Source organism: Anoplopoma fimbria, chromosome 21, assembly GCF_027596085.1.
Source record: "Anoplopoma fimbria isolate UVic2021 breed Golden Eagle Sablefish chromosome 21, Afim_UVic_2022, whole genome shotgun sequence".
In the NCBI taxonomy this organism is placed as follows: domain Eukaryota; kingdom Metazoa; phylum Chordata; class Actinopteri; order Perciformes; family Anoplopomatidae; genus Anoplopoma; species Anoplopoma fimbria.
Genome location: NC_072469.1, coordinates 13,982,644 through 13,995,302, shown reverse-complemented (window position 1 = coordinate 13,995,302; position 12,659 = coordinate 13,982,644). Strand labels below are relative to the sequence as shown.

General features: G+C 44.3%; 1 protein-coding gene across 1 annotated transcript; it reads right to left on the bottom strand.

Moving 5' to 3' along the window:
• Positions 1-303: 303 nt before the first annotated feature.
• On the bottom strand, positions 304-12,202 carry jcada (junctional cadherin 5 associated a). Its single transcript, XM_054623405.1, has 4 exons — positions 11,829-12,202; positions 8,461-9,402; positions 3,434-6,993; positions 304-2,588 (listed from the first exon to the last, which is right to left on the bottom strand). Exons 1-4 carry the CDS (start codon positions 12,200-12,202, stop codon positions 2,554-2,556), a joined length of 4,911 nt encoding a protein of 1,636 aa, XP_054479380.1. The 3' UTR covers positions 304-2,553.
• Between the last annotated feature and the right edge of the window lie 457 nt (positions 12,203-12,659).

Below are 12,659 nucleotides of genomic sequence, written 5' to 3'. Positions count from 1 at the left end.
TAGTATTCTATTGTGTGTTTAAAAAAAAAAAAAAAAAAGCCATAGTTTAGTGTGTTGAAAAAAGACATAGTATGAATTATTTCATGTTGACTGAAATCCTTACTTATTATGAGAGAAAGAAATCTGAAATTATCCAAGACTAGACTGTTTGGCCTTCTCTGTGAAAATATTTTTGGCCAAAAGGGGGCAGCAAGCTAACTTTCTATATCTGTGTCAATGCCACTTTATTATGCAATATGATAAAACAATAATATATATTTTTTAATGTAACAAAATCAGAGACAAAATGTTTCATGCAAAGACTTTTATTTATGAATAGTCTGCAGTACTGTACAATAGCACATACGTGTCTCTATTTCTGATCATCGTCACTCTCAGTGATCATTTCAAATATAGACAAATATTGTGCCTTCAGAAACAGTTCCCTTTTCACAATAATCTAAAAATACCTTGTTCTGTTTTAAATATGTAGAATAACTTTTTGAAAATAAAATATACATTATATGAAATATAACAGTTGTTTATTGGATAGACTATATAGTACCAAATGCAATTATATGCAAATACACCTTCTCTCTGACTTCTTACGCATTTGACCTCTTACGCATTTCATGCACAAAAAAAAAGAAGGAAAAAAAAAGATGCCACGCGCATACAAAAGAAGCTGTACATACTTCTGTATGAAAATAGAAAATATCAAAGCAAGATGTGCACCAATAGTCTATATCATGTTACAAAGAACTTGCAGTACAAAAAGACCTACGAGAACGGTCATAACACATTACCTGGAACACAGAGGTACGGGTACTGGGTCGGCAACAGGACAAAGACAAAACCTCGCACTGAGCATCCACTGATGAACTCCAGTCAGAGCTACTATTTCTATGCACGTCTACAACCAGATCCAACACCTCCAACATCAAATACTGGATCAAAGAGTGACAGGGTCAAACAAGCAGAACCGGAAGTTGCAGTTTTAGCTTTGAATTTTGGTATTACACCCAGTAAATGTAGATGTCCAATGCATAGCATAAAGTTTGGTTTGGTATGTTTTTTTTAATTTCTTATATTGCTACCCCATAAGTGAAGTGAGTGTAAACCAATTGCCAGTTATGCCCACAACACACAAAAGCACTGATATGTCAACATTAAAGTATTGAACACGTTCAGACACTGTGATTAGTATTCCAACACCAATGTTCTGTACAGCATCAATATTAAGCTTCTTCGGCTGAAATACTATTATCATTATTATTATTATTATTGCCAAAACAACTTCAAATGTTTTCTTCTAAGTAAAATCAATCACTGATGTCCAGTTTAAATTAGGATTCATAAACCGACAATACAGGATGTGTTACACACAAATGAAGTTCTCCACAAAAACAGTGTGTACAAGGCACACTGCGATCAATATAGCTACATCTATCATTTCCTGCCCCCCAAAAAAAGCACTTCTGAAATCACTGTGAACAAAGAAAAAAAACCTCCACGGTTAAATATAGACTTCTGCTAATGCCACAAAATATAAATCTTCTTCAACGGTATGAGGACGAACAAAAATAACATTTCTGATGCACAATGTCGATTGCTGACGTGGAGACTGACGGTGCCGGAGAACGGGCTGGGTGTAATCTCTGAGTATTTGAAGAGATTATCAGGTGCTCACTGGTAACATAAAGCCAATAATCTCAGCAGTGCAAAAACCTAATACCTGTACCAAAAGGTAGAGCTTTAAAGCAGACGTTTAAATGAGATCAGCTCCTTGCTACTCAAATCATGTCACAAATGTCCCGTATACGACGACTATATTGCTCTTATGCGAAACTATTCAAGGACCACAGTGTTTCTCATTGCAATGCTCTTTGAGTACATTCTCTATCACACAAGTATAAGAATAAAGAACAATGGGTTTCATTATTAGTAATACACCCACTACACTTCCAAAAATCTAGTCTTTTCTTAACATAGATAAGAAAATATACATTTATTTAGCAATTAAATGACTTAAATTGATTTTTATATTCTTAATAAAATCTTATAACTCTTTCTTATTTACATTTGGTGTAGGTTAATGCTGATTGTGATGCAATACTGTTGCCTTGTTGTTTTTTTTCCTGTTACATTTCTTTTGTTTGTTGAGCAGAAGCACTTTTACATTCATTTTTCAACACCCGAGCTCGAGAAGGAGCCCAAGTGCAGACGGGAATAATGACATGCATTTTTCCAAAAGCAAAACATGTGAGACAATTTCAAAAGGAGGAAGTCAACTTGCTTGAGCAAATAAACGTTTGGAGAGGTGAACAGAATGGAAGGGCAAGGACATTGGGGTTAAAAAAGGCCTGGAGAATTGGCACCGTCTGTGCCTTTATTTGGCTGTAAAAATGCTCTCGCAGCACCAGGACAGTCAGTTCTGTGAGAAGTAATGCGTAACAATATTGGAGGGGTTCACGGCTGACTAAGCCGTGAGATGAGATGAAAGCCTTTGTTGTTGGAAAAAGCTGTTAACTTGAGAAAGACAGATTTCCACAGTGGTGAAGGCAGTGTCAGAGGTTACACTCTCTCGACTTGACTGGGGTCGTAGGAGTCTGATTGGAAAAGAGCAGAAAAAATAGATGAGACAACACAATCAAAACAAGGCAGAACGATATTATTGGCCCTTAAAAAGGTGGAAATTAAAGGTACCCTGGGAAGTTCTTCACCATTTGTTAGAGCTCAAGGATTCACTCAATTGCCCCCCTCTCAACTCCCCCCACATCAACATTATAGTACAGTACACACTGCTCACAACAATCAAACTGACTTTGGGGCGAAGCTTGTATCTGGGCCTGGGTCACCGATGTGAAAGCCTCCGAACACTGCATGTAAGCAGTAACTTAGTTAACAAGAAACTCCCCGGGACACCTTAAAAATTAATTTGCTTTCTTTGTGAGAATGAGATGAAAAGATTGATATCAGTCCCACACGGTTAGCCTAACTTAGCATAAAAACTCTAAGCACGTAGAAACAGCTAGCCTGGCTCTGTCCAAAGACGTCATAACCAAAAACCTATCAATACCTCAAATGTAAAAACAGTTTTTTGTGGTTTTAAGGAGAGTTACTTGCTGGAATTATTTGTCAGCAATTAATGGAAGTCTTGTCGCCCCAGTGGGGTTTACAGGTTTGGAACCATCACTAGCACAGGGACAAAAACTAAATCTGTGGAAGCCGACCATATATCTAGTAGCCCATGACATAGCCCACAAACTGATATGAGGTGATATCAAGCTTGTCAAGTTATATTCAGAAAGAAAGCACAAAACAATTAGGAAAAATGGGGGAAACCTCAGATAGAGCAACTGATGAGGAATCCCCTTTTTCTAAGACGGACAGACATGCAACAGATGTTGTGTGTACAGAATACAATGCCCGTAGTAAACACTTTCGTACCCACCTGATACAGAGAGCACCTCCTCATCCTCCATATTCGAGGGGCCACAGGTCCCAGTGCTGAAGCTGAGAGGCAGCGTTATCTCTCTCTTGGGAACACTGCGAGGTTTAGGAAGAAGAGGAGGTTTCTTCAGCTTGGTGCGCTGCTTTGGTTTGGGCAATTTTTTTCCCTCAGCGTCTTTAGCTGCCTCACCTTTACTGACCTCTGCTTCATTCTGTTCATCTCTCACTGTCTCTAAAGGCTTTTCTTTGTCATCCTCCACAATTTTGAGCTCCACCTCTCCGTTTGGCTCTCCTGTTTTTAATTCAACATCTACTTCTTTATGCTCTTCATTTCCAGCTTTTAGTGCAATCTCAACATTCATGTCTTCCGCATCCTCTTCTTGTCTTTGCTCTTCCTCACATATCCCTTCATTTTCCTCTTCTTTAGGTTTACAATCTTCTTTAGGATCTCCCAACTTGTCATGTGTTTTATGTGCAGTCTCATGCTCATCTGGGTTCTCCTCTCCCTTCCTTCCTTCTTCTTCTGTTTTTTTATCATTTTCTTCTTCTCGTTGCTCCACAACTTCCTCCTTTGTGACTTCCTGAACTTCACTCTCCTCTCTGTCACCGTCCCTTTCCTCAGAATCAACTTCTCCTCCAGACTCTGAACCTTTGAGGCTGAGGCGTCTTATTCGAGACACTGAGTCCAGCTCTTTCAGGCGGGCCATTCTGTCTGGGGTTGACCTGCCCATAGATGTAGCAGATGAGACAGCGGAAGAGGTTAGCTTATCTTGCAAGGATTCGATTAGTTTGCATGCTCCACCTCGCCCCCTCTTCTCCACACTGCATGTGCTGAGTGCTAGCTTGTCAGCAGGGGTGACAGGGAGGGATAGGGGAAGCGTATGAGGTGGGAACTCGGGCAAGTCCAGTACCACCAGAGACTGAATCTCAGTGTCTTCACCATCACTGTGGTTGCTGCTGTGCTTTTGTCTGTCTCCTTCATTGTGGTCTTCTCCTGATTCTGTACCCTTGACCTCCTCTGTCTCTGCTCCCTGAACAATCAGGGTCTCATCTTTGACTTGCTCACACTCTCCCATCACCTGCTGTGTCTCTTTGCCTCGACTGTGTAGTTTCTCAACCACAGTGGTATCCACATCGTCCTGGTTGTCAGCCACACCCAAGGACTCCACTGGAACAGCTATACCCAGGATTCTGGCAGCCCTCTGCTCAATGGACTCATTTTCAGGGATGCCTTTTGCGTATTTGACCTCATACAGGTTGCTGAGGTCCTCTGCAGGTAAAGAATTGGCTTTCTCCCGAATCAGTAAGTTCTCCAGGTGCTTATCTGCCATGGTCGAGTCATTCTTGTAGGTCATAGGCTCAGAGATGGCATATCTCCCATTGCCATCATCATCATTTAACACAAAAGAAACCTCCCTGGACAGCCTGGTGATATGTGGGGAACGCTCTTTCTGAGGTGATCTGCTGCTTTCGCTCCTGGTTCTACAGATCCTTAAATTCACCTCACCCCTGAATGGTGGAACATTGACTGATTTAGGCTTTCTCTCAGTCTCTCCCTCAGCTTTAAGCTCTTTATTTGTATTGTGCTTGGGGCTACCACTATTTTTAACAAGTGCTGTCCAGCTCTCCCGCGAGAGCTGCACTGACTGACTAAACTCCTTATGATCGAGTGGAGATGGGACTGAGAGTGAGCGCTGCATTGGCTCTCCAGGACCACCAGGAGTCTCTGTGTAGACGGTTAACCCCACATCTCTCAGCAAGGACTCTTGAGGGACTGGGATGTCCTGCCTATAGAGCCGGTTTGACTCATTGTGTTGTGTTTGTGAGGGCAGGAGGAAACTGTCTTTATGGCCTGGGTTGGAGAGAATTGGTAAATCATTTGTTGATGGTATGTTGTTGGCCTGTGGTCTGGAGAAAGCACTCTTGATGTCCATGGAGTCTAGATCAGCGGTAGAAGCCAAGGACTTTGATCTGACTTTTAAATTGTTAGGTTTTTCTATGTGCATTGGTGGAAGACTGATTGCTTCCCTGCCTGGTTCTAGACCAGCAATGAAATGTGCTCCTGACTGAAACGGATCTAATCCCTTGTTCACCCCATCTAGATCGTCAATGCACTGATCACCATTGGGTCTCTTGCTGATTGTGTCCTCCATCTCCTTATTAATGGTCTCCAGTTCTTCAATAGCATCACAGGGCCGACGGTTCACTGGCTTTAAAAGAAATTGACCAAAGGTCACTTGCTCTGCACTCTCAGGGGGACTGGAGTTGCTCTTCCTGGGGGACGATGGCTGCTCTCCTTGATCCCGCGCATTCGATGGGGAGGATCGGTCTTGTTGTGTGGGTTGGGAGGGTGAAGGTTGTGTTGGGCTGAGGCTGAGACGGGAGAATGCACTGTTGCTGGAGGGATGAAGGTTTTTCTGGCCTGCCATGGGGTACCCATACGAAGAGCTACTTTCTGGTCCCACATTACTATCTGTGGTTGTGTCTGAGATGGACGGCACAGGTTCTTGTCCCCCAGGAGGACTTTGGGGTTCTGGACTTTTCAAAGGTGAGCCAGTCTGGGTCTCCTGGTTACGGTACTGGTTTCCAGGCCAGGACCCGGCATAGCACAACTCTTTATCTTGCCGTGCTTGAAGTGCCCAGGCATCTAATATCTCTTTCCTTAGAGGAGCCCTCTTGTAGTTCCTCATTGAGGATGTGCTGCTGGTGTGATAGTGAGAGTAATGGGGTTTGATGGGCATCTCATTCACTGACTTACTCCGCACGTTGGGGCTCTCTTTGAGGCCTACAGCGAAGGTCTCTGTGTTGGTGACAGTCAGGCTTGGTATTGTCTCATTGTTGTTCTGATCTGCCGCTAAGTCTTTGCTAATGTTGATTGGTGTGTGAACAGGGACAGACACAAGGCAGAAGATGGTCTCACTTACTCTTCTTTTAGTGTTCTCTGGCCCTGAATCTGGGACAATTTTCTTCACTTGGGTGATGGTTTCTGCAAAGACCTGATCTGAGCTGGACCCCTGACGAGAACAACTTCTTGCTAATGGGGCCTGGAAGGCTGACGAGGGAGATGAAGGAGGGCGTTGGTTTTTGGGATATCTGTTGCAGTTTTGGTCAGTTGCTGGGAAGTTATCGACAGCCACTTTGTGCAAATCACTGTGCCACCTGTTATTGTCATTGTCAAAGTCGCTAGCAGACGTCTGGTTAGCATCATCGGCCAGTTTGGCAGCGATAAAAGGCCCCAATGGCGGGGGCAAAAAGGCACTGTCACTGGAAGCAGGTTCCGACACTGTGACACTGGGAAGCTCATTACGGATGTGCCGGATCTTGTCAGCGTCCGTCAGGGAGTTGCCACCCAGGGCTGAGGAAATATGGCGGATACGGGGGTCATCAAAGGGGATGTATTGTATCCCTCCACCGGGGCGCTCCACTGTAGTATATACAGGGTAAAGCTGCTTCATACTCCTCTCTCTCTGGGGATCAGGCCAGGAACCAGCTGGATGTCTGGTGAACCAGTGAGATCCATCTGGAGCCACTTGTATATGCTGGTACACATCCCCTCTGTACCTAGAAGTCAAAAAACACAGTTGCACTTTATCTTAGCAACAATAAAAGTGTAAAGAGTGAAGGCTTCAAAAATGATTCAAGTAATGCTACACAAATGATATTGCTCTAATCCAGTATCTGTTTAGAAAGTTAAAAACTACTTGTCACTCAATTTCAGAATACAATGTAAAGGTACCTTTGTTGCACAAAACAGACATTTCTAAATATCAATGAATATAATCAGAGAACAAATAATGATCTTGAGAAGACAGGAACCTCTCCATTATTATTATTACATAACATAGAACCCATTTAGAGAGTTCAACATAATCTGCTTTAAAAAATAAAAAATGATGGTAGGTAGTTTATTATGCTTTGTTATTGAGCATTATCTGAGATGCAGGTGCAACATGGCATAGAGGATTAAAGGGCTATGCCATCTGTGGTCATGAACACTGAGTGAATTTTCCTACAATTAAAATATTATTTCAATGCTCTTATTCAGTTTTACTGTCCTTCAAATAATTTTCTACACATCATTTCATAAAAAAATCTTAAACGTTCTAAGCTATACATTTCCTATGTGTACTAAAGATTTATTTTAGTCTCTGTTTACACTACAGAGCATTACAGCCTCTTGAAAAAGGCCAACCATACACACTCAGGGGAAAATTCATGAAGAACGGATTGCAGCCACTGATAGCGCCATGAATTATGCAACGTTTGCAACAGTTATCTGGCCCTTCATACAGTCCATTTCACAAAAGATATTTGCTCATGTTACTTTAGAGCAACACACCCACAACGTATTGCAGCTGACTCCAATTTGCCCTTTTTGCATCTGGTTTCATTTATGCATGTGGCAAAGTATAAGTGTGCATGAAGCCAATGCGTCGGTTGTGAGGGGTGAAAGTCAGCCTGAGCGAGAGGGTCAGTAGGGGCTCACAAGAGTTCCACTAGTAGTAATTTGTGTATTTGTTTATATAATAACCTTATTTTTCATTCATTTTCTTCTCATTTTCTTTCCACGTGTATTTTCAAAAATGACATGTAGGGGAAGCTCTATTTATACATTTTTCATGAAACTAAATGAACTGTCACTGCATCCCAAAATAAATTAGATTGAGTGGAAAACCCTTTTAAATGCTCTTCAGATACCTCAAACTCTCTAAAGACGCTAATTATTTCACTGTCACTGCTCGTGGCTATAAGTGCTGATCTTTGTTAACTTGACTGTTTTTGCAATGAGGCTCATTTGCATGGACATGTAAAACACTGTTAAATTTATGCACATAACTTAATTCAAACACGTGCAAAAAGCACAGTAGGACAAAGAAGATATGTGCTTGGCAGCTTCTAGAGGTTGCAAAAGCCACGCAATTCTTTTGTGAAGTTGCCCCTCAAGTGTTGAATTTAGAAGCACGGCTAATTTATGTGAAAGAGAAAAATGTCTAATTTAAGATTAAGAAAACAAAAAGACTAATTTACCTGTAGTCAAGAGCAATTTCACCATATCCCCTTCGCCCCCCTCCCATTAAAGGAGCTCTTTTATATGATGGGGGAGGGATGTATCCTGGAGGTCCAGAGTCCTGTGCAAAATAGTCCAGTTGAGGGTCACCTGTCCTTGATATTGGAAGTGGGGTTCTGTCCCTGGCCTGGAGAATCACTGAATCTCTACCAGACAACATCTCACAGCTTCCCCTGATCTGCTGGTGCATCTCATAAGAGGGAGGTCTGGGGGGTCGTGTGAAGCGTTGCTTTGGTGTCATTGAGAGTTGGTTGGCGCTGGCCGGCCTGCCGTTCTCTGGCCAGCGGGGTGGCCTGTAAAGGTCGTGGTGTGATAGTGGGTGTCCATTGACCCGCCTGAACAGTTCCAGACCGGACGAGTCTATGTCCACATATTGCAGGCTTTCAGGCTGCAGCATCCTGGGCAGGGACTGGGATTTGGCTTTTGCCCTGGGATGGACTACCATACCCTCGGGTGTCCGGGCATGGAGTCTCTGCTGCTCCTGTGCCCAACGCTCACCCTCACTCTGTGACAGCTGGTGGCCAAAGCTCACAGCTGGACGCCACTCATCTGTCCCCAGGCTCTGGCACTTCCTATCGCTCGCCATCCTCCACTGATGGAGAGCTGCTTCCCTCTCTCTAGAGCGGAACTGAGCCTGGACCTGGGCCTGGGCCTGCATCTGAGCCTGGGCCTGGGCTGCCCAGCGCTGTCTCTCCTGAGCAGCTCTCTGACGCTCCTCTGCAGACAACTCTTGGCCTCTTGCTTGTTGAGACCCCTCCGGCCTGCCGTAACCCCCCTGGCCTCCCCCATGGTTCTCTCTTAGGTCAGCATAGTCCAGTAGCACTGTGAAGTCCTGGCCTCTCCTCCTCCAGTAGGCCACATCCTTGGACTGCGACTGAGGAACTCTGGTGCCATCACAGAATCTGTGAGGAAACACACAAATAAAGGCGTCGTTATGCTTCAATCAAAGTGCTTGTTGGATGGTTGAATAGTGTTTGAAGCCCCCACCTCTTTCCCGCATCAGAGCTGGGTTTTTGTTACAATCTGACAAGCAAGCTCAGTTTAAACAGCAATTGGCCAAGTAAGCAGAGGTAAGAAGGGTTTGAACTTTCTTTTTAAGCTTTTGTTTTTCCATTCTTTACGCCATCACTTCTGCCCCTTTTTGTGTTCAACACTATGAATTCTTTTCATGAAAGACTGAGCCAAAGTGTCTACTTTTATCCCCGTATTTGATTGATGATGGCAGGCTGTCTAACCAGCCTTGGAGCATGGCAGTTTGGAACAGCTATAAACACTTTTTCCTTCAGAAATGGTCAGACTGTGTGTCGCAACTACTTTTGATTCAAGCATAACCCGACCTTTAAGTTATTTTGGTTTATATCTGATTTAGACATAAGCCAAAGCAATGTGGTAAGCTGCTCACAGCAAAGTTATGAGCACTTTAAAACATTAAAGAAATCCAATAATCAAAACATTGAGATACAATAGTGGTGGGCCATTAAACGCCAACAAATAATGCCCCAATGAGGACAGATTTAAAAAAAAGTAAGCGTTTCCCACTAGATGGAGACAGAGGTCCATGAATAACAATGCAGCATCTGGTAATTGTGATTTTCCATGGAGCATAATGAACACATTACACAATGATACACTGTGGCTGTTAGTCCTGGATGTCCTCCAAGACAAATCAACAATTTAGAGGACGTTTCATTGACAGTCCTTGTATTGCACTTTCCTTTAGCTCCTAATCTGATAAAATGAGCAGCATTTCTCTAAACCAGTGCGAGGAAATCTCCTGAGCTTTATCTCTGGGGAGGATGTTTGATGGCAGACATGATGGGCTACAACAAGATGAGATGGGTGTCTGCATACAGTCCGATCATTTCAGGCTATTTGTGGAGTGACTGACTGACTGACAACGCAAACAAGACGCAAGCACATGCGTACACCCCCTCAAGGCCGAGGCCACTGAGCGTCCTTGACATTTCCATCCATGATCATCACTGGCCAGAGATGTTTGCTGGGGGATGGGAGGGGGGCTAGCCATGCCAATCTGCTGAATTTGAGGGCATCTTATGTAAGATGGGTTACCATCATTAGCCTAATTGGGTCTAAGTAGCACTGCCTAATGGGAGTGCCAAGATAGGCCTGTTTCTTATCTAAACTAAAGCTGCCAGGCAAAACGGATTTGGATGAGTGGAAAAAAGAAGGATGAACAAATAACAGACTGAAATCGCAGAACATATGTCTTAGCAATTCCCACATTCCCAACAGAATGCTCTGATAGCACTGGCAGAGTGGCGACATGAAAATGCGGATTACTCGTCTCAAAGAATAGCAGCGTAAAGTGAAAAAAAACAACCACAAACACCAACCACTGACATTATTCAAGGTCATTTGACTATTTTCAGATGCTCTGTCACTGGCTGGTGGCAAAAAGGGATTAGGGGGAAAAGAGAAAGTCAGCCAAACAAAATGTAAGGAAAAAGGGAAAAAATTCTGACAAGCCTGCCTAATTTGTGTGTGGACATGAGAACAGCTGTATTGACTTTGTCTCAGTTACAGCACACTCACCCCCAGAACTGGTGCAAATAGGCAAATTAAACAATCCTGTTTTCAGGAAAAAACAGATTGGCTGCAGCCGCGCGATATCTCTGGTAATATCATACAGTCCCTACCCAGGAGGGTTTCAATTGCATAACGCCAGACTAAGCTAAATATAGCCTATCCTCCATATACATATTTAAATACACCCTATGCGAATCCTGTATTATTGATGGGGTATGCATTATGTAAGTAGGTATAATACTTGTGAAACAGTGGAAGTGGGTTAGGTAGATTGGTTATGTTTGAGGGCAGAATGGGTAAGGGGGTATCCTGACAAACCTGGCAAGCTGTGTGTGTAGGATCGGGCACGCTCAAATGGGGCTCATAGGTTTGCCCAAAAGCTGCTTTGATTACAACTCCGAGCTCCCATGTGGCAGATTAAGACTCCAACGCACAATATCCCTCCTCCCCTTCCCAAGACTTGATTAGGAAGTGGAGGAAAGAAGGGAATAGAGCTGAACTGAATGCCAGGGAAAAGACAGAAGCAAGACTGAAATGGCAGAAGGGACTGAGCAGCAGTGTTAGACGGTTCCATTTAAGATGCTATGCAAAATCCCAATGCAAAACTCTGTGATGAGGTATATATTTTCACGAACCTGCTCCATGAAAGCAGCATAACATTGTGTCATTCATCAATAAAGATCGAAGACAAACTTCGGTCCATCGTGATAGGGCATGCAAAAGGGTCGATCAGACAGGACCACATCACTGGTCTCAAGGTACGGCACAGACTCTGTCTTACCCGCTGTCTGAGGTCAGCGACTCTCCCAAGGAGTGGGTGTCGATTTGGCACCGGTTCTCGCCCTCCCGCCTGGACGGGCCTCTGTCCCTGGGTTCGTTGTTGTTGTTGTTGGGACAGCCGCTGCCGTACGCTTGGGGCTGCCTTGCTCCGCCACCGTTCCCGTAAGGCATCCCGGGCCCTCTTTCGTAGCCGTTCACTGTCCTGGGGCCGGGCCTGTTCTCCAGGATTTCATGGTGTTTGCTGTAGGATGGCGGTGAGGAGGAGGGAGCCTGGCGGGACGAGGACGCGGGGGTTGGGGTAGGGGTGGAGGAGGAGGTGGTATGCTTGGGCAGCTTGTATCCATGAGAGATGAGGAGGTCCTCCACGCTGTACATGGTCGCATTTGTTTATGCTGGTGTGTTTTCTTTTTCCTCTCTACCTTTTTTTTTCTGAGAGAGAGAGAGAGAGAGAGAGAGAGAGGAAGGTAGGTTGGTTGTCAAGGCGTCTCTGCTTCTTCCGCTACGTGCAGCGGCAGGATCACCGTCACAGCTGCGCAGCTGAGGCCATCACTGGGGGAAAAAACAGAGAGAGGCGGACGACATGAGGAGACAAGAAGAGAGACAGAGAAAAGAGGGTGACGCTAAAACCATTATACCCGTTACCCGTGTCCAGTTCTCTGTCAAGGGTCCAAACCCATAAGGACAGTTGTGAGGATGAAACAAAGAATAAAGACCGCCAAATTCTGAGCCGCCACGACAAAACCGAGATCAACCGCCTTCCCAGCAGCCCGACCCTCCCTCCTCTCTTCTCCAGCCCTCCTAGCAACAACCCTCTTTCCATCTGACTCGGTGA